This window comes from Tenrec ecaudatus, chromosome 2 (assembly GCF_050624435.1).
Source record: "Tenrec ecaudatus isolate mTenEca1 chromosome 2, mTenEca1.hap1, whole genome shotgun sequence".
Lineage (NCBI taxonomy): Eukaryota > Metazoa > Chordata > Mammalia > Afrosoricida > Tenrecidae > Tenrec > Tenrec ecaudatus.
The window spans coordinates 188,096,717-188,119,694 of NC_134531.1; the positions used below are offsets into that span (position 1 = coordinate 188,096,717).

Below are 22,978 nucleotides of genomic sequence, written 5' to 3' on the forward strand. Positions count from 1 at the left end.
ATGTAAGCAACCAGGACAAGATAATGAGGCAAAGAAGCAAGCACAGGATTTGCCTGCATGGCAAGGCGTGGAAGTGCCTGAGAGAATTTGGAAGACAGATTTGGTTTTTGAACGGATTCCGGAAACCAAAAAGGAGTTTACAAAGTGTCTAAGAGAAGAATCAAATCAAACCAAATCCATTGCCATCCAGGGGATGTCAACTCAGAAGAAAGGGCAGGTCAAAAAGCACCGAGGATGTGTGCAGCAGCTTAGTGCTGGGGGTTGGGAGGGAGATGAGGTATTAGGATATACAGATCAAAGTAGAAAGACTCCGTAAACCAGAGCAAGAAGTTTGTCCCTTATCTCGACCTAATAGTCATAGATGAGATATCACTAGGAGAGGCCCATACCAATCTTGTTTTGGAAATGCCCCCTATGTATTGCATGCAGGGCAGGCTTGTAGGAGTATAGGATTGGAAATGGGGGCTCAGTCACGGGCACCTACAACAGGTTTGTCCCCGAGAGCCAGCACTAGACTGGAACCTACCACAGGCTGAAGGAACGAGTGTTAGAGGAGTGGGGATGCAAGGGTTCAACTAAAGTCTAGTTAAGCCCAGAGCCTACGCAGTTCTAGGCACAGCACAGCTACTAGGAAGACCCGCCTCCCCTTCCAGATCCCTCCGGGGCGGGGCTCGGGGCAGAGCACGTGAGGCCTGGGGAGCCACATTTACTGTGGGCAGCCTTCCTCTTACCCAGGGTTTCTAAGGTCGCCGCTTCGATCCCATCTCCTTGACTCGTCTCCTCCACGAAGAAGGGCTCCTTTCTGTGCCGCGCGTCTTCACATGCAATTCCTGCAGAGCCTCACTGGGGAAGACAAGCATCGAAGGAGTCCTTTGCCCATATCAAAGATGGCGACCCGCTGCGCTCACTCGGCGTGGGGGTGGAGGGGCGGCTTCCAGGCGCCGGGACTCACTGGGCGAGGCGTAGACGGAAGGGGCGTCTTCCAAGGTAACTTTTCGACCTTCCTGGGCGGAAACCTAGGGCTCAGGGGCGTGACCTAACACAGATCCTAACTGCTTATTGGTAGTCCGCCGGTGGGTGGGGCGCCGCCGGTCCTCCACCCCGCCCTCCTCGAACCGGAAGTGTCTCTAGGTCTTTCCAGCTGGTTGTCATTTCACTCGGCTCGGTCCTGAGGAGAAGGACTCAGCCGCGGCTGCGGGACCCGGGCACCGGGAGGCGGTGGCGGCGGCGGCGGTAGCGGCAGCAGCGGCGGCAGCGACGACAGCAGAGGAAGACGAGGAGGAAGAAGGAAAGAAAAACAAGAGCCAGGCGGAGTCCGCAGCGAGGACAGCGGGGCCGGGGGGAAAAAGAGACGGCGACGGCGGCGGCCCAACAACCGTGAGGAGAAACAAAAGCCTTCTAAATTATAGTTTGTTAAGAAATTGGGGGGGGAAAGAGAGAGAGCCAGCGAAGAGGGGAGGCCCTTCTCCTTTAGCGGACCACCGCAGTGGGGTTTCCCTCCCCCCGTTCTTTCCTCTTTTTCGCCTCTGCGGAGAATCGAACTGAGGGAACTGAACAAACCGCCCCTGGGTCCCATGAGGGACACACACCCCGGAGCCGCAGCGAGGGGAGAAGGCAGAGACCGCAGGACCGGCCAGGTCGCCCCCTTGGTCCCCGCGCCCCCGGGCCGCCAGCTCGCCCTCACCGAGTCTCGCTAAATCCTCAGTGATCGTGATCGCGACCCCCCCACGAGGGAGAGACGGGTATTTCCAGCCCCTTTCATGGGGGAGAGGAGGCCGGGGGGAGCCCAGGAACAGCGAGCGCAGCAGGATCTGCACCCGGAGCCTCGGGAACAGCCTCAGAGTCCCCACCTTGCACCCCGCGAAGGAGCAGAAACAGGACCAGGAACAGCAGAATCCTCCCTGCAATCAGCCCTCCATTAGTCAACGCTGATTCCCTCCCCCGCAACCCGAGATTCACCTCCCACCCCAGATCGCCTAATATAATCTATATAGATAATATATAATATATAATGTTCTTAAATTATTCCTGATTTTTTAAAACCAAGCTGCCAAGAAAAGAACGTATTCCTCTCCCCCTGAGCCCTGTTCTAATTTTTATGTGAATCTAAACTGCTGAGGAAGACCATATGTGATTGTTAAATTATATATATAAATATATTTTTACTCCGCACAAGGCATATTCTTCTACATCCATAGATGATTGAGAAGCTGTGTTTTTGTCATTCATGTGTATTTTCCTTTGGAAAAAGAAAGCGCCTATTTTACTAACCAAAGACTTGATTTCTACCCTCTTCATTTTTTATTCCTTCCTAGAAATAAGCCCTATTGGATTCATGTCAAGGTTTTAAGAGGTTGGGTTTTTTTTCCTGCCCTTGAGCTTTTCTTTTGTCGTTGTTGGTTTTTCCAGAGACCAGAAATTCCAAATCAGAATTATTTAAGGTGGGGATAAGCTACGATCTTTCAGCTAGCTAGAAGACGTTTCAAACAAAAACAGCAACTTAAAATTTTTGCATCGAAGAAGAAAGGCGTGAGACATCAGGTTGTCAATTTTTTTTATCATAAGATTCTGATCCTAAAGATAATAAATGGGGGATTACGGGTTTGGAGTGCTAGTGCAAAGCAATACTGGGAATAAATCTGCTTTTCCAGTCAGATTCCATCCACATCTGCAACCTCCACACCATCACCAAAATGCCACCCCCAGCCCTGCTGCTTTTATAAATAATAACACAGCTGCCAATGGCAGCAGTGCTGGGTCAGCTTGGCTCTTCCCTGCTCCGGCGACCCATAACATTCAAGATGAGATCTTGGGGTCCGAGAAAGCCAAAAGTCAGCAACAGGAACAGCAGGACCCTCTAGAGAAGCAGCAGCTCTCCCCTAGTGCAGGCCAGGAAGCTGGAATACTGCCTGAAACGGAGAAGGCAAAATCGGAAGAAAATCCTGGGGACAATTCTTCGGAAAATGGCAACGGGAAGGAGAAGATACGAATCGAATCGCCAGTGTTGACAGGTTTTGATTATCAAGAAGCCACGGGACTCGGGACTTCAACCCAACCCTTGACATCTAGTGCTTCGTCTCTTACTGGGTTCAGTAACTGGTCCGCAGCGATAGCGCCTTCTTCCTCTACAATTATCAATGAAGATGCAAGTTTCTTTCATCAGGGAGGGGTCCCTGCTGCTTCAGCGAATAACGGTGCTCTGTTGTTTCAAAATTTCCCCCATCACGTCAGCCCTGGCTTTGGAGGCAGCTTCTCCCCACAGATCGGGCCCCTGTCGCAGCACCACCCTCATCACCCTCATTTCCAGCATCATCACAGCCAGCATCAACAGCAAAGGAGGTCGCCTGCCAGTCCCCATCCCCCGCCGTTCACACACAGAAATGCTGCTTTTAACCAGCTGCCTCATTTGGCGAATAATCTGAACAAACCCCCCTCTCCGTGGAGCAGCTATCAGAGCCCCTCTCCGACCCCGTCTTCTTCCTGGAGCCCAGGGGGTGGTGGATATGGTGGCTGGGGAGGCTCGCAAGGCCGAGACCACCGCAGAGGCCTGAACGGAGGAATAACGCCCCTGAACTCCATCTCACCTTTGAAGAAGAATTTTGCGAGCAATCATATTCAGCTCCAGAAGTATGCTCGGCCCAGCTCTGCCTTTGCTCCCAAGTCCTGGATGGAAGACAGCTTGAACAGAGCTGACAACATTTTTCCTTTCCCGGTAAGACTGTGTTCTTTCAATAGATTTAGATGAAGTAAGCAACAGCCATGGTGTAATAAGCATTTACCTAAGAGATTTTGAATTGCCCAATGTTCCAATCGGAGCTCTTTTAATCTGAGATAAAATAATCTCAGACATTATTTTATCTGTAGAGGAGAGTAATTTGGAAAAAACTATTCAGCGGTCTCTGTGGCAGTTTTCTAATTGTAGCCATCATTTTGATGAATTCATTGTAATTATGAATACCAGGTAGCTAGGGATGGTCTTACAATTATTAACGAACTGTAATGCCTCTCAACTGAGGAGTCAAAGATAGGTATTTTTCTACTTAGGTGAGAGCAAGTAATATGTGGATCTGGATGTATTTCATTCGGGAAACTCTTGACCTTTCTCTGCCCACACACAGTAACCATGAAACCAGATAAAATGCAGTTCTTTCTCCGCTGCAGGGAAAACCATTGCTGGTTACATTTTAAACCTCTAGAATGTTGTAGTCCGAACACTCTCCATTGATCCCTCCAGCAATCTCTCTCCGACTACTCTGCACATTCTGGTCAGCCTTGTGTTAATTAACAAGGACTAGCAGTGAGAGAGAAATGATCTAAACACTTTCTTCATGCACATACATTATTTTTTAATATGATACAATGACACTTTTGATCCCAGCCTGACTCTTTTATGGTGTTTTTCACCTGTTTATTTTTCAACGTTCACACTAAGGGTGTAGGAAAGCAAACCAGGACTAAAAATAGATCTAGGCAAAGATCGCTTGTCTTTCTCGCTACAAAACACTTTGAATACAGTGATCACATTAGCCATTATTACTTTATTTGTAAGTGAAAACAGGATTTACAGCCTGCCACCTAAACACATTTAGTGAAAGTTTTAAATTATAGAAGCATGATATTCAGAAACAAATTTTAATAAAATAATCCCCAAATATAAAATACCTTCCCTTATCACTGGGTTCAAGATTATTCACATATTGAGAATCTCTGTTCCTGCTACGTAAACATGGATAAAAGGAATGTTGAGATTGGCCATGCAATTAAATGAAAAATTTTATCATTGATTTTAATTCATTATATATAACCACGCTACAGGGAACAACTACTTAAAAAATCAGTCTGATACACATTTCAAGTTCAAATAAATACTGCTTAAATAAATTATCTCATGTAAAGTATCTCCACTTATGTATATTCTCTTAATTCTGGCTGGAGTCAACATCGTTGAGTGTTTTTGAATGACAGAGCAGCCAGTTGCCTTGATAGACATAAGATAAAGAGAATTTCATAGTTAATGGAACATCAGATGTCTTACTACATATGTGTACTTTGAGGGTATAATGATTTATATGGGTTGAGTTTGTTTATATAGTTATGGTCATAATAACATTGAACCAGTCCTCACAACAACCCTGTAAGGTAAGTATTATTATTATTATTTAACAATTGAGGACTTGAATATTAGAAAGATGTAATAATTTGCCCAAGAATACACATACTCAATTAAAACACACACACACACACACACACACACACACACACACACACAGACATGAATTGAAAATGTGGGCGTTTGAATATATACGGTCCCCTGGGTGGTACAAATCGTTACACCCTCCATTAACCAATGCAAAGGTTGGTGGTTTGAATCCAGCCAGAAGCCCGCAGAAAGATAGGCCTGGCTTCCCAAAAGTCACTGTCTTGAAAGTCCTATAGAACTGTTTCATTCTGCACCCAGGGGGTTCCCAAGAGTTAGAACAGCTTGGAAACTACTAACAACAGCCAACACAGTGTATATTCACGCACACATTGTACATATGCACACATATACATGTGCTTCAGCTAGAGGCTTCTTTTGGAAATCTTTCTGTAAGGTCTGAAACTTATTACAAAGTAGTTGCAATGTTCTCAAATATCCACAGAGTTAAATATTTCCATTGGTAAATTGCCTACGTGAATCACATGTTTGCTAAGAGATTCTTATGCCATTCCAAGGAGTTAAGTATCTGTTGTTTAACTTAAGGACTCAAATGAAATGCTTAGGCTGTATCTTAAAATACTTGATTAATTCAGTTTTATTTTTTCCCCTTTTCTAATAATAGATCTAAATAACAAAACCTTAGACTTTGCTTTTAGAAAAGGCTTTTTATTGAAACTGAAGGGCAAATATTCCTTAATGATTAGGTGAGAAAGGCCATTTAAGACATTGGCAATCCCATGAAGCCTATTTTTCTAAAGCTGCATTTGGCAGTTCTTTGAACATAAATTTAAAGGAGATTTAGTGCAAAGATGACTTATGAATTATTTATAGATTGTTCATTTTAAGGCTAAAATGGCCCTCCATACATTTTAACTGGGTCAACCAGAGCTCAGCATTGAGAACACTCTCCATATTTAACTGCTATACACTGACAGAATGAAATCATGTGAACCCGGGGTCTGTTTCCATGCTCAGGTTATGACTGACTTTTGCATTTGGACAAAAATACCATTGCAAATAATGAATAAAATGTACTGATAGGCACACCATTGGGAGTGTTTTGTAGTTGCTGATTTTTTTCCACTTGAAGCTCATGTGCTCAATATCTTTCTGATCAGAGAGTTTCTATATAGCATAAGCTGATTCATGAAATAATAATAAGATGGACTCAGATTGATGTTAAAAGATGTTGCTAGAAACACTCTCCCATTAGAATTGCTCTGGGTTCTGCTGAGGATGGAAAAAAGACGGGTCAGCATACCTGATGCAAACATGGTAGAATTAGGCCGAAAGTTGCTAGTTTTTCATTCTTGCATCTCTCCTCAGTGCTGGAAATAAATGTGTGTGTGGTGGTGGTAGGTTCGGGGTGCGGCGGGGGAGGGAGTGGAGCTGTTGGGGTGGTGTTGTTGAAAGTCACAAGAGAAATGAGTGATCTGAAAAAATCTCTTGTGCCAACAAATTCCTAATGATCCTGAAGAAAATCCTGAGATGTAAGTAAGCTGGCTACTGTGGTACTCACTCACATGAATGTAGTGCTCACTTACATGAATGTGGTTCTTGTATGTGTATGTCTGTGTTTGAACAGTAATTCTTTTGAATTTGTTTTTGGCAAAGAGATACTTTTTGAGTTGCTATCAATGACTTGGTTAAATTTGATAGGGAAAACAAATGAGAAAGAACATTTATTTGAGTAGAAGCCAGGAGGCCTAGTTTATAGGCTTGACTCAACCAGTATCATAGTATTTGGGAGCCTCAATTTTTCTCATAACATGTAGAAGAGGGATGACTTCAGTAATCTCTCAAAATCTTAATGATCCTTATGCAACCTACTGTAAAACTGAGTTGAATGGTCACAACCACATCCTTTTTCCTAAAGATTGTATTTTATTTTAAAATATTACCTTAAGCCCTATCAGTTTTAGAAAAGAAATTGTATAGATGCTAGCAATGCAGTTGCTATTTAAAAATATTTCTCAGATGTTACAGAAAGGTCTTGAACTATATTGCAGAAATGCAGGACAGAGTTTACATGGCTACATTGTAATATTGGCATGCAATGCAATGTAAGCAAAGACTACTAGTGTATTGCTGTACAACCCCAAACCAGACTCACTGCCATTAATTCAGTGCTGAGTCTTAGAAACCGTATACACGCATATAAGCACACACGTGCATATGTACATATACACATGTTTCTGCATATACATGGAGATAATTTACATGAGATAATTAATTTAAGCAGTACTTATTTGAACTTGAAATGTGTATCAGACTGATTTTTTAAGTAGTTGTTCCCTGTAGCATGGTTACATATAATGAATTAAAATCAATGATAAAATTTTTCATTTAATTGCGTGGCCAATCTCAACATTCCTTTTATCCATGTTTATGTAGCAGGAACAGAGATTCTCAATATGTGAATAATCTTGAACCCAGTGATAAGGGATTATTTGGGGATTATTTTATTAAAATTTGTTTCTGAATATCATGCTTCTATAATTTAAAACTTTCACTAAATGTGTTTAGGTGGCAGGCTGTAAATCCTGTTTTTTTGTTACAAATACAGTAATAATGGCTAATGTTATCAGTGTATTCGAAGTGTTTTGCGTGCATTAGCTTATTTAATTCCTTATATAATTCCTACCGGCAGAGACTGTGATTATCCCCATTATTGCTTACACATAAGGTGTAACATTTAACTGTTCGATTGCAGTGCCTCTTCACTTAGACATCCTATGGCTGAGTAAAGGAAAGCATGTAAAGTGAAAGGAAAAGTTTATGTGAACAAAATTATCAAAAGCTGATTGTGATACAGTTTTGAAAGTGGAAAATAGTATATTGCATTTGCTTATATTTAAAATGCCAAAGTTATATCATAGTCAAGTGATTTTTTTAAGTTTGAGTGCAGATGAGAGACCTTCAGAAGGTCCATGGAAACATTCCATTTTCTTTTAATTCCAGTTTCTCATGAGCTTTTTGAAGCCCCTTCGTTCACATGTTATCCTCCGAGCCTTTTCTCCACCCTGTGAGGTTGGTATCATGGACTTGGGTTCTAAACAAAGAAACCAAGTCTGTTATTCATGTGACTAAAGGAATGGTTTGACCCTTCCATTAAGAGAGTAAAAACCTCTCTCCAGTCAGATATCCTGAAATTCTTATGTCGACACCAAATTATATGTTGGGACACCTGCCAATAATTACATTTGACCAGAGTTCTTCTTTGGAGGGATGCTTAAATTTTCTTCTGTCCTTACAAGAAAGCAAAGTAAAACTACCTGGTAGACATGCTGACACATTCTTATCTACAGCTCAATTATGCTATCATCTCCATTAGCTAAGAACTAGTAAGTTGGGGGGAAGGAGAGGGCAAAATCTGTAAGTCACAAAGACTCCTGAAACTTGATTGATAGAGAACCACTTTAGGATGTCACATGGAACCCCTGTCTGTTTTCTTTAGATATAGTCACCACCAATTTGCTAAGTGTCTTAACCAGGACCTTGGTGCATGGCACTTGGATAATGCTTCTTTAGTTGTCAGCTTATTGATCATTAAAATTAAATATGATATATTTGTAAACAGAAAATTCTTGCTTCGCTTCAGTTCTAATTATTAAAATTATTAATTATTAAAATTATCTAAAATGCTACCTTATAGAATGTGTTATTCCTTTGAAAATGTGGTTGCACTTTGAATAGGAGACATCTTTTTTGATTTTGCATTTATTTTAGAAGAGGAGAAGCTAATTTTTAATGTTTACGTATGGATTGGTTAGCTATCACACAGTTGACATATTGAAACAACTTTGGGAAGTGCTCTCTTCCTCTGGTAGTAGAAAGCCATTTAACTAGGTGGGGTAGCTTTTAAAATGACTTTTTATGGTGTTCAAAGGAATCACAGAATATGATCAACCTATTGCTCCAACATCATTCAGGAAAAACCTGTTTATTGAAAGCCTATGAAATATGCTACTTAGTTAATGAGTTTTAGCTTTTGAGAGTAATCATGATTGGCGTTCATGAGAAAGGAGTAGAAAGAGTAGCCTAAACTCCATAAGAGCCAGTTTGAACTTTACAATTAAATGTATTTTATTTAACTTTTCACTACCTCACTATAATGAAAATAAGTGTTAAGGTTCACCTATTTTTCAGCACCATATTGGTTCTAGATTTTGTTCTCATCACAGAAAATATAGTATGCATAATGTGTGTCTCTTTAAGATAGGGAGCCTAGAACGTGAATGTGGTTTTAATTCTCTTGACAAAAACTCATATTTAACTGTTCAAAGGCACCTCACAGAAACTGAAGTAAAGCATTTGCCTTGATAAATTTAGACCAATCTATAATTGCTACCTTCTGTCTTAATACAGAGTTTTATCACATTTTATATCATTGAACTGGAATGAATTCTCATTCCTAGTTTTCGGAAAATACTTACTGGCTAGAAAGGTAAAGGTGTAGGTCTTTATTTTCAGCAGTTTTTGAAGGTGAAACACAAATAGTTACCTTGCAAGGCCAAAGATGTAATAGTTCTGAAATCTGTTTAGCAGCATGACCTTGACCAAAAGAAGGCAGTGGCATATCAAGTTAATGCTTAATTGGGAGGGTTAGTTGTGAGGTACCTTAAGTGTGTGGCCATATAAGGCAGCCGGCATTTTTTTTTGAAGAACAGTCTCGGGTAAAGTAGAGGGTCGGCAAAAAGAGAGGAAGAACCTCACCTGGCTTGAGAACGTGGCTGCAGCAGTGTGCTCCAAGAGACGTTTGAGGATGACTCAGGACCTGGCAGCATGTTATTCGGTTGTCCATAGAGCCGGAAGTAACTTGATGGCACCTACAACACAACAAAATTGGGTTAAGTTGTGAACTTCTAATTAGTCTTTAGTATCATTTTGAGAAAGGTGGAGCATTCTACTTTTGTAAAGAGTTACAGTCTCAGAAACCCACAGTCACTGTTCTCCTCTGCTCCCCAGGGCTACTGTGAGTCAGAATCACCTTCATAGCAGTGAGTTTGAGTATTGTTTATGTTATATATGCTTTCCTTCTGAGAATACACCCTTGGAATAAGTTAGGTACAACCAGGACACGTGAAATATGTACCATAATGATCACTTTTCTTGAAGAGAGGTTTTGTAGATATATAGATGGGTTCTCATACTTGAAGTTTCATTAGCTTTGGCAGCCTGAATATTTATTAATATTTTCAAAGACTTTGTCCATACTTATCTTAAGAAATTTAGAACAATCATTTGACTTTTATCCTGGAGTTTGTCTCTAAGATTTTAGTATATTTATACACCATACATTTATTAGCACCTGCTATGTAGTGGGCAGAGCCTGGTGGGATGGTGGCTGTGAGAAGGGTTGCTAACAGCATGGTTAGCGGTTCAGAATCATCAGCTGCTCTGTCGGAAATAGATGAGGCTTTCTACTCGCATGAAGGATTCCAGTCTTTGAAACCAACAGTAGCAGTTCTACCCTGTCTCTTAGGGTTGGTATGAGTCAGAATCAACTCAATGGCAGTGAGTGAGATGTAATGGACAACATACAGAACTAGATATCTCTTGAAAATGTATTTGACTTGAGTCATACCACATTTTCCTCTTAAACCTTGAAAACCATCAACTGGCACAGTGGTTTTATTTGATTTTTATTCATGAGATATTTAAATACTAAGACTAACAGATTCAACTTTATAACAAAAAATATGTAAATGATATTTTTGTTGATACTCACACTTAAAAGTATACACTTGCATAAGCTACCTTATACATGTGTACCCAACATGTACATATTCAGGTTCTGTGACAAAATAGTACCAGAACAGGTAAACTTCACCTATGAGTATGAGTTGGACCAAGTAGCTGAGTTGTTAGCTGCCTGGGGTGTCTCGAAACTACAGAGAACTGCTGCCATTTCAGGTGGAAGGGCCCTCAAGACCCCCTTGCTCTACACACAGGGAAACAGGTCCAGAAAGGGACGGGCATTTTCTACAGGTGAAGGATGAGTTGGTGCAGAGGTAGGACTAGATGCCTTCCTCCTGTAGACCCCACCTTCTGCTTGTCTCCGTAGGAGAGCCGGTGTGTCTCCACGCCAACCCAGAGTGGCCCCAGAAGCGAGGTCCCTCGTTCCTTTCTCTAGACCTGCAAGGCTTCTCAGCTCAGCTGGTGTGTTCGTCATCAAGTGCTGCTATAACAGAAATATCACCGGTCGATGGCTGGGACAGAAACTGATTCAGTTAACCATTCAGGAGGCTAGAAGTCCAAATTCAGGGTCCTCAGGGAAAGACTTCCTCTGTCAGCTCTGGGGGAAGGGGCTAAGACAGCAGTTCTCAACCTGTGGGTCACCACCCTTTCAAAGGGGTTGCCTAAGACCACCGGAAAACACATATTTCCCATGGTTGGGGGCCACCGCAGCATGAGAAACTGTATTAAAGGGTCGTGGCATTAGGAAGGTTGAGAACCACTGATCTAGGAGGTTCTGAGCACAGCAACTCTGAATCCAAAGACTAGATTCCACTCCTGGCTCTTCTTTTTGGGTGGTAGTAGGTCCCTCTGATCTCTGTGTGCTTGTTTAGTCTCTTTAATATAGCAAAAGAATTGACTCAAAGTACAGAGTAACAGAATTCAGGTCCTATACTCAGTTTTTATTAGCCCCTCAGTTATGTACGTTTTAAGGGAGCCTCAGTGGTGTCATGGCTATGCATTGAGTTGCTAATTGCACAGTTGGCAGTTCAAAACCACCAACCTGCAGCTAGCTGGAAATAGATAATACTCTGATAAAGAGTCTTGGAAACCCACAGGGGCAGTTCTACCTTGTTTTATAGGGTCACTATGAGTCATAATCGACTCAATGAGTTTGGTTTGGATTTTTAATTTTTTAATGTGTATTTTAAAGTCACATTTCTATTTAAAATGCAATACAATATGCTTTAGTCATCTTGCATGTTTTCTTGAGGAATGCATCTAGTTAGTGAGATCATTGTGAAAGTTAGCAAAATAGCTGCTATTATTTAATGTCCATGTAACTTCCCTTAAGAAAGATAAATGCTGACTGCAGGCACTGATGATCAGAAAAATCTTCTAATTGCAGCAGTGAGTTCAGGTGGCCTAGGGCAGCTGTTCTGCCCTCCTTATCTTTCACGTACTCAACTCTTTTGCCTGGTCTTTTTGAAGATGAAATAAGATTCAAGTAGTCCTTCAGTTATAACCTATGAGATATTACAAACCATACTTACAAACTTAGCTCTATCAGCTTTGCTTTCTTTTTGTACGGGACTATCTTATCATTGTAATCTGCTGATGCTACCCTTCTCTTACCAGCACCTGAAGACAAATACAGATTGGATTTCTAAAGATACTGATAATAAAAAACATACATTAGGACTGGGGGGCGGGGGGAAGTGCAATTCAATTTCATGTCAGAATCAATTAAAAACAGAGATGTCAGAACCGAGCTCTGCTCTCGTTTGGGGGCTGCCTGAATCTATAATATTTAGCTTCCTAGAGAGGCTGTTGTTATGAGAAAATAAGTCTTCAAATGAATTATCCAAAATCTCACAAATAGCACAGTTTCCTAAAAAGTAAGGATCAGTAAATAACCTGTGAATGGTAATGGGGCTTAATTTTTAAAATCGGACTGTCGTTTAGAAGATAAAGTCACTATTTAAATATTCCTGGGAATTAAATTACAATGAAGCTCCCCTTTTCTCAAACACTGCTGAAAAGTCAGTGACTGAATTTTAACTGGTGAACTCTTCTCTCTTGGTTAAACATTTCTTCCCTACTACCTTTAAAAAATTATTATGAAGAAGATAAATATTCAGTAGTAGACAAAATGGCATAGTAATCCCCTTATGCATGTCACCTAGCTCACTGATAATCCTCTTCCAGCTGTACACCCAAGCGCTCTCTCCTCTTTCTTATTATCTTGAATGAGTTCCCAGATACCATATCAGTTCATCTGTACAGTTCCCTGTATGTCTCTCAAAGATAAGGAATCTTTTTCTTCCTTGTCTTCTTTAAGAATATTTTTCAAAGTATTTTTCTAGTTGACTTTGAAAGACTCGATAGTGAGAAACTGATATAGGGTCCACAGTTTTGTTGCTCTGGCTCTCCGTGTTCCACCATTCTAAGTGGTACTTATCTCAAAGAGAACCACTGTTGGTCTGCGCTCCTCTCCTGGCTGTGGCAGAGGGACTGGTGGCCACCAAGACCACCAGATACCGCAAAGAGAAAGAAACCAAACTGAAGGCCCCAAACCAAAAACTAATGGCTGAAAATAGGAGGAGAATACACTCTTTCCTCTCTCATTTCAGCCTTGCTCTTGGTGGCTCAGGCTTCTGGGGACATGGGTGTTGATCTTCTTGAAGGAAGAATGGAAGAATAGGACAGGGCCAAGAGCTGTTGGGTTGTATTATGTTTGTTTTGGTATGTAAGAGTTTGGGTTTTGGGGGGCCTTTAGACTCCATCACTTGCATTCATTCAACCACCAATGTCTAATGCTGTCTCTGGATCATGTCAAGAGTCCAGGTGATGTGTGCACTGTGAGATGTGCACTGGGCTCCTAACCGAAAAATTGGTAGTTGAAACCCACCAGCCACTCCCTGAGGGAAAGGTGAGGTGGTTTGCTCCTGTGGAGATTTACAGTCTCGCAAACCTATTCTGCAGGGTCACTGTGAATTGGAATCCACTGGATGGTGATGGATATGGATGAACTATTTACATGAAGGTCAACATGATCTTTCTGCCTAAGGGTCCAGTCTGGTGACCTTTTGTGTTGTGCTATGTGTTGAGTACTATCATCAGGAGACTGGAGTGCTGTGGAGTTGATGATGTACATGTGGGAGCTTTGAAGCCCCAGCAAGACTAAAGCCAGGGACAGGCTGCTGTGTGAAATTGCTGTCCAGGTTCAAAGAGCCCTAGTAGGGTAGCGGGTTACATGTTGGGCTCCTTCCTAACTGCACAGTCAGCAGTTTGAAACCACCAGCTGCTGAGAGTGAGGCTTTCTACTCCAGTGAAGACTTACAGCCTTCGAACCCCACAGGGACAGCTGTACACTGTCTTATATGGTCTCTAGGAATCAGAATTGACTCGATGACAGTGAATTTTGGGTTTGGTGAGTTAAGGCTCAGAAGAGAAGAGATGTCAAGAGTCTCAGGGACTAGTCTCAGTTCAAGACCAAAGATGATGCATTTGGGCAGATTAGCATTCCCTGATCAGGCCTAACAGACCAGGAAAGAAGAAACTGACAGCCAGTAATCTGCCAAAGCTAACGTGTATGTGTTGGGAGGGGAGGTAAGAGTGGGAGGGCCCTCATTCTTCAGGGCTGAGCTTCCTACTGTCCTTCAAACTAAGGACCTCTTGTTTTTGAATAGTTTGTTAGGAGAAGTATTACATAGCTTTATAGAAAACTCATTTTATTTCAATGACGTCTTGCAGTTTGGGGCTCATTTTGATTGTCTATGAAAAATAGCCCATAGGAAATAACTAAAAAAATCACTATCGTCAAGTCAATTCTGTCTCCACAGCCCTATAGGACAGAGTAGAACTACACTTGTGGGTCCAAAACTATAAGTCTTTATTGCAGTAGAAAGAGAACTATGGAACTATGGAATTAGTCAGAACTCTGGAACAAGAACTATGGAATTAGAGAACTAGTAATACCTCATTTGAAATGTTAGGGTTGGGCCCTTTTTGCCATTGCACTACAGGGAGAAGGTGCAGAAGAAGGCATGTGTGTTAAATGGGTCCTCTTATGATTCATCACCCGTGCCATCTGGCTTATTCTGGCCCATAGGGACCCTGTCGGACAGAGTAGAACTGCCCCTGTGGGTTTCTGAGGCTGTCTGTCTTTACAGGAGCCACATCTGTCTCGAGTGGAGTGCACTGGTATGGTTGAATTGCAGTTAGCAGCTTTGCTGTTAGCAGCCTAACCTATGTAACCCACTAGGCCAGCAGTGCGCCTGCACCGCCACTTAAAGGGTACTGTTATCTCCGTTTAGCTGAGGAAATCAAGATTCTAAGAGACTGCAGTGCCACCATCACTTGTGTAGTAAGTGGTGATTTGAACTCAGGTTTTGTAATAGATTTTAATCATTTTTCTCTGCCCTGCAAAATTAGAAGAAAAGAGGTCCATTGATCCAGGGACCTGGACCAAGCATGCCAGCTTGTTTGGTTTTTAATGCAGATAAGTGGTGACAAGAAATACTTATCACCTTAAGGATTTCTACTGGCCCAAGTGATTGTGGCTTATTTAGCAAAGATGGAATGAAAGGAAATTTTCTCTTCTCAAAGGCTTTCTGGAGAGTTCTTCCAATTTGTCAGAAGAGAAATTAAATGGAGCTTTTGTGTTATAGTTTTTAATTATATTGTGCATTTGATAACTTAAAATCTTTGCCCTCTTTAAAGAGATTGTAATGAAAAAGTACTGACTGAAGAGGGAATTCGACGAGAAAGATGGGATGCTATGCAACGAGATGCATTTCAGGAACATGAGAGAACTCCTGCTTCAGATTATGTCCTCGGACTTCAAATTCTGTCACTTTGCCACAGTCAAGTCATGCCGTAATAGCCACCGTGAGAGACTGCATTCCTTGTAGCTTGGAGCGAAGGAAAATTCTACACTTTCCCAGGGCTCATTTGAACCTGTTCTGAGCTCCTCTAAAGTCAGACCCCTAAGTTTGAATTGCAGTCCCACAACTTCCTGTGTGACTTTGAGAGCATCAGTTGACTTCTCACAGTGTCATTTGGCTCCCATGAGGATGATAGTAATAGTACCTACTTCGTGTGAAGGTCACGAGGGATTTAAGCATGTCAATGGTAGTTGATGCAGGTGAGCGGTGGGCAATCCAGACCTGAGGAGCATGCTCCATTTAAAAAATGGTGGTGTGGTGATGAGGCATCTAAGCTTTATGTACATGAAGATGAGTGAGTGGAACTGAGTCCAGTGGGGAATGATTGTGACAGTGTCACTAACAGGTGGACTGCCAGGGGGCCTGGAGAACCTAGAGGAGTTGCCTATGTCCTGTCGCCTTTAAAGGGATGCAAAGGATACTTGGAAGTGAATCTTGAACATGGACTCCAGAGTCAATTCTGGTAGATTTGTGGGGTTAAATATTATCCAAGAAGAATATTTATATTTTGGTCAGTTTTGGACGAAAACTCCCACAGTTACCTTTGACTAATTATGGGCTCTACTGGCATCTCAAGCTTCCTATTTTTATTGGCAGCCCACACACTGGCATACACTTTTTTCCCCAACCAAAACATTTTCTGTTCCCTTCTTCCTCAGGGAAAGTTGAAGCCAGAAAGACAAACTTGCAGAGCAGTCTGAAAAATGACAGTCATGGGGAGTGTTTGTACAGAATGGGCAAAGGGTGTGACTAAACTTGGCTCTGATTTTTAATAACATGGCTACATTCAATTAATTACATTTTGTGTTTTAGAATCAGTCTAATAAATTAAAACACACTACCTCAAGTATGAAAAGCCAAGAATCAATAAGAAGTATGGTAATGTTGGGCAGCATAGAGTATATTTAGATGAGAAAATTAAGACTAAGGAAAGTTACTGCCTCTCAGTAAAACATTTAGTTGTGAATCTAAGATAAAATGTGAAATATGAAAGGTTATGTAGTTCTTATTGAAAAAAAAAAGGATATTTTAAACAATAGTTTTTGAAATAAATTTGCCTGTGAGTTTTTAATCATGAGGTATTGACAGACATAATAACTTGCTCTTTTGATAGCAGATTTTATAAGAAAGTCCATAAAATTTTAATGACTGGCAGCTATTAATATTTTCTTAAATTTATTAAAATATGAGGACAAAATGTTGAGTCACCATTGTATAAAGGCAAGTGAACAGAGATCAGTGCATACTGGATAGATTTCTGGTAATGTGACTTGAATTCAAAATCAGTTGTTGGGCTGAGATCATCTTTTAGTTTAATAGCAGATTAGCCTCCAAAATAAACAACATCACCTATGAGAACTGTGCTCTGAAAATTTTTTTTAAAAATCAACTATGTGATACCAAATGGTCCACAAGTAGTTAAAGGAAGGAGACACAGACTAGGAGGTTAGATTAATGGAAATGGACAATCAGAATGGAGAATGTTGACACATTATACAAATATAACCAATATCATTGAACAGCATGCATGAAATCCAAACCAGAAAACCAAATCCACTGCCGATGGAGTCGATTCCTACTCAGCTACCATATACTTCCACCAATTTTACAGTTAGCTTTTTATTGATAGGACACTGACACCTATTAAATGGGAACTTAATTTTCTCTGTAAACTTCCTTTAAAAAAACAATAAAATATTATTTTTGAAAAAGAGAAAGTGTAAGCACCAGATGAGTATTTTGTTCTTAATAGCATACCAGTTACCTCAAGAACTTTCTCAGTGAGCAACTCTGTATTAGAAGCACTCCATTCATCTTGATGGGAATGTCTTTCCAAGTTATGTACGTTAGTATTTGGGCGAAGAATACAGGTATTCATTGTTTTTCAAAAGTTCGCTTGACACTATGTACATTTATGAAAGACCTATAGCAGTACCTAACCAGTAGAAATCCGAAACGGGTGTTCGTTTTTAGGAAAGAAAGGTGAAAAGTGAAACTAACATTCAGAGTTTATTGTGTAAGGAGCTATTAAAGAGGCAGTGCACACCTAAGCACTGCCTTACTGCACTGTGCTTCTCCCATCACTCACACTTTTAACATATGCTCGTGCTGTTTTGTGTGTTATTTGATTGATTTGGTAGGTTATTTAAAAACTTTTCCGATTTAAATTAATGGTAATTGCTTCTTCTCTTTTTTTAAAAAACATTTTATTAGGGGCTCATACAATTCTTATCACAATCCATTGCTTCTTCTCTTTATGGAAATTGTGCTTTAAGAAAGTTTTCATAGGAACACTACTTTCGGATAGCAAGGGAAACCTGTATAGAATATATGCTTTCAACTGGAGAGAATTGTTGGCCAACCAAAATCTAAGCTATAAATTATGCCTCCCAAGTATCTAGTGAAGTTGACCTATTAAAATGGAATTGCTTAGCTCAATAATTGCAAACGTTTTCCACTTGGACACTGTTGTTAGGTGCCATTGAGTTGGTAGCAACTCAGAGGGACCATATGTGAAACAGACACTGCCCAGTCCTCACAATAAGTCCTATATTTGAGCCCATTGGTGGCCACTTCTGTGTCTGTCCATCTCCTTCATGTTCTTCCCCTTTTTCACTGAACCTTCTACTTTACCAATGATGATGTTTGTGGGAGTTACATAATCTAGTGTCAATTTGAGACAATTATAAGTGAAGGAGTGGAATCTGGCCGGTCAATCAAGATGTAACCAATGAGGCCTCTGTGTGGGCATGGCCTTCTCCTCAGAATTCTGGGAAGTCCTGTATTTCCTATTTGGAGGCGGGAGACACTTCTCTCTCTGCTCTCTCCCTTGGAGACTCTTTACTGACAACACTCACTCCTTGAAAGATGCTCTACTGACAAGACACATGGCACTATGCTGAGAGACCCAGTGCCCTGGGAACTGGAAAAGGCACATGGACCTACCCTGATGCAACCAGACCTCTGGAGCCAGAGGGCCACAAAGAGACCCCTGCCAGCACTGAGATGCTTACAACGCCACTGGACCCACAAGACTTCCCACACACTGGCCTGTGATCTTCCTGCATTTGATGTCATTGCATGTGTTTCATGAGTCTGAAGAGGACTCTATAGATTGGTAGAGGACTGTATAGATTGGTATCAGACATGGACTAATAATGAACTTATGGACTTGATCTGGACTTGACTGGGATGTTTTCTCAATATTCAATTGCTCTTGTATATAAAGCTTTATCTTATATAACATATGAGTATCTTGTCTATGAATTTGTTTCTGTAGTCTACCCAGACTAACACAATGTGCATATGCAACAATTGTCCTTTCTTTATAACAGTATGTGAGACAGTATCACCATCATCCCTTCTAAGGTGATTTCGATTGTGCTCCTTTCAAGACAGACTTGTTTGTTCTTTTGGTAGTCCATGGTACTTTCAGTGTTCTTTACCAACACCATAATCCAAAGACATAAATTCTTTCCCAGTCTTTTTTATTATCCAGCTTTCACATGCATAGGGTCAGGTGCATCTTAGTCCTCAAAATAACATTTTTACTTTATAACACTTTATAAAGAGGTCTTTTGCAGTAGATTTTCCCAGTGTAACACATTATTTGATTCTTGACTGCTGTTTCCATGAGCACCATCTGTGGACCCAAATACAATGAAATCTTATTTGTTAGGTGTATTAGTCTGGGTACTTTTGAGAAACAAATCCACAGAAACTCATGTATAAGAGAGTTTTATATAAAGGTTAAGCATGCATCAAGAAAACATCCCAACCCAGTGCTGCCCAAGCCCACAAGTCCAACATTAACCCATATATCCAACACTAATCCACAAAATCCTCCTCCATCTCACAAAACAGACACAATGATGCCGACTGCAGGAGGAAAGCTGAGTCAGTGAATATGTAAGCATCTCAGCACTGGTAGGGGTATCCACACGGCTGCTCCAGCACCTAAGGCTGCATAAGGGTAGGTCCATGTGACTTCTCCTTGGGGATGTCTTGCAGGAAGTCAGCCTTGCAAGCTGAAGCAGGGAACTGCTAAGGCAGCTGCACCCTGGTCCGACCACAAAGCAAGAGACTCGAGAACTAGAAAGGTGAGGCTCACTGAGCCATTTATCCCTCCACCCTCCAAATTAACTCCACATGTGTTTATTGGCCAGGTTGGCACAATAAACTGACTCATTAGGTATATGAAATCTCGATCCATACTCATATTCATTGAAAGAGACATTTTAGGCTTGAGGTCCAGTAATCTGTGTTTTAATAAGACTGCTTTGTGAGTCTCTTGTACTCTCAAATGGGAGAGCTACCGGCTTAGATGATCAGTATTCTTAGATAAACATTAAGAATAGGTACTCATCTATGATATATCCACCTGGATCTTAAAATTTTTAAAATGATTTTAGCTGTGAAAGAATTGCAATTTAATTGTTCTTCCTAATAGTGCTAGTTCAACAGGTTCACCTGGTTCTTAGGGCTACTTCTGGAATGTTTTGAAAGGACTATGCTGACGTGGGTCTACTCATTTTGCCATGGCAGGCAGAATTATCAAGGTGTATAGTAAAAGGAATAGTTCAAAAGTACTTGTTTTGTCAAAAGGTTATATTGATTAGCTTTGATTTTCATAAGTGAAATTGTATGGCTTTTCCTTTAGACCCTGTTTTATGAATTACAAATGACAGAAACAGGCACCAACCAGATATTGACATGTAACTCGTTATATTATCTATAGCAACTAAGATTACAAGATTAAGTGAAATTAGAGTATTGTGATAAAATTTGCATTGCCGAACCTGGGAAAGAATAAATTATTTTCTTTTTAAATTTTTTATGCTCTTTTATTTTCATTCCTGCACACATATTCTAGAGTTAGAGGCCTGGGTTCAACTTGGGCTCCTTCCACTGATGGTTATTTTACCACTCTGAGCTTCTGTGAAGGAGCTTTGGTGGCAGAGAGGGTTACACATTGAACTATGAGGCAGAATTGTCTCGATGGCAGTGAGTAGAGTTTAAGCTTCCCTTTCTTCATTGGTGGAGTAGGAAACTAACTTGTACTTGCTTCTCTGTAATAAATGAGATTACATATGCAATGCATAGAATTTGGTAGATGTTAGCTACTTATTTGATTATCATTACTATGACTACTACTTCTAATCCTGTCGTAAACAGTAGACAACCTGGAGATACATCTGTTGTAGGTCTAATTTTTATGCTACTCTCTTCCCAATGGGGCTAAAGATCACAGGACTGCTCTTTCTCTGCGTACGTTTTTAGTATCTCTAATATCATCCTCTGTTACCCTTATACACTTTATTCATTCTTTCATTTGTTATGTAATAAATGACTGCCCGTTTGCAAGACAGTGGCCAGCCCACTTGTGGCCTCCTGGATCCTGTAGCTGAGTGTGTTTATTGGCATGTATGTCTTAGTTAGTGTGATCTTTCCATTGCTATGATCATGACCTTAACCAGGGCTGCACCACCTACTTTAAAGTCAGATTGGGACGTGCATCCTAACTGTGATATAAACTGGTGTATTTTCCTTAAGCTCAATTTTTTATCACTAAAATAGGAATAGTAAGATCTGACCTCTAAGGTTCAAGGATTAAATATAGCAGTATTAACGCAATACGGGGATAATGTCAGATGCTCAATAAAAGGTAGATGCTCAGGACGAGAAACTGGCAACTTTGGCTTAGAACAGATTATATTGTCTGTGTTCTTTTGTTTTAAAAGAAATTCTTTGACCTTTTATCTAAAATTAGAGCCCTTCTGCTCCCCAAAGAGTTTTACGTAGGTTTCCCTCTCCCCACCACCCAGGAGGCTGTGTTTCACATTACCTCTAGCTTAATGAAAATGCAGAGATTGTTCTTTTAAAATTCTAAGGCTTCTTTTTCTTACTACTATATCATTGACCCATGCCTTTTGGTGGGAAAAGAATAATGAACTTTGACTCAGAAATCACTATCATTGAGTCAATTCTGACCCAAAAGACAAGAGTAGAACTTTCCCTGTGTATTTCTGAGACTAACTCTTTGTAGAAAGAGAAAGCCTTATCTTTCTCCAGTAGAGAGGCTGGTGGATTCGAACTGCTGATCTTGAGGTTAGCAGCCCAGTGTGTAACTATTCCATCATTAGGGCTCCTTGAATTTTGACTAGACATTCTTCCTCCCATATTTGGTTCTTGCCATTATCATCTTCATTGTAATTATAACTGTAAAATTAGAAGAGCACGAACCATTTTCAGTAATTGGAAATGTGATTGTAGAACTAGAATACAAATGCCTTTTGGAGATGGGAGACAGATATTGGCAATCTTATCAAGCCTTCATTGGGCAGACCTGGAAAGAGGCCTACAGACTGAAAGTGCCCAACCTCCTATAACATATCAGTGACTGAGTTGGGGCTTCTTAGTGTCTAATGTTCATTGCATCAGTGTATATGGATCTTCATATTTTGCTCATCAGCTTAAGTTGAGTCAAGGGTAGCTTTCATTTACAAGGATTTCTCTTTTCAAATTAGTTTGGGAAATGGCTTCTTTAAAAACGGATCGATGGTTAGGCAAACTTGAAGAATGCCAGTGTCTGGAAATCAGCCTTTGACTTGGCTCTGTAGTTTATGGTTGGAAATGAGAATTGTTCGAGCAGTTCGTGTGCCTTGAGCATTTGCCTGCCCCTCCACTTCCTGATGGCATGCACACTTGAAGGTTAATTTTCTCCCCCTGTAATGTCAAAATAAAAAATAAAGAAAAAAGTAAATCAGGAATGATAAACTTTGGATCTTTTCTGAGACTAGAATGTTTACTTGACGATTTATGGAACTTTTCAATTCCTTGAATTATCAGTGTGGCTTAAGAAAGAAAATGTTGCACAAATATCAAGTAGTTTGTAATATATGCTAAGGCTGGTGTGTTGTCTTAAGTTGCATTCCCTATATATAGGCTCTAATTTCCATTGCCATGGCTACGTGGAACTCACAGACAAAATGCATGATTAAGGGGCTTATTAAGGAAGTTAATAGGTTGGAGTAGTGCAAGTGAGAAATGCTCAGGATCCAGTTGTTCATCTGAGCATGTTACAAAGTTCCTTCAGGCTTGCTAATCAACACCCAGAGGCCATATCTCTCGCCTCAAACCAAGGGCATTC

At 40.8% G+C, this 22,978-nt stretch overlaps 1 protein-coding gene across 3 annotated transcripts in view; it reads left to right on the forward strand.

Moving 5' to 3' along the window:
• The first annotated feature begins 1,155 nt into the window (after nt 1–1,155).
• The window catches only part of CPEB4 (cytoplasmic polyadenylation element binding protein 4), a 96,071-nt gene continuing 74,248 nt past the window's right edge, over nt 1,156–22,978 (forward strand). For all 3 annotated transcript variants that reach the window (XM_075541972.1, XM_075541970.1, XM_075541971.1), the window contains exon 1: nt 1,156–3,712. In XM_075541972.1, coding sequence (XP_075398087.1) covers nt 2,588–3,712 — 1,125 coding nt within the window. In that variant the 5' untranslated portion in view covers nt 1,156–2,587. The remainder of the gene's footprint in view (nt 3,713–22,978) is intronic.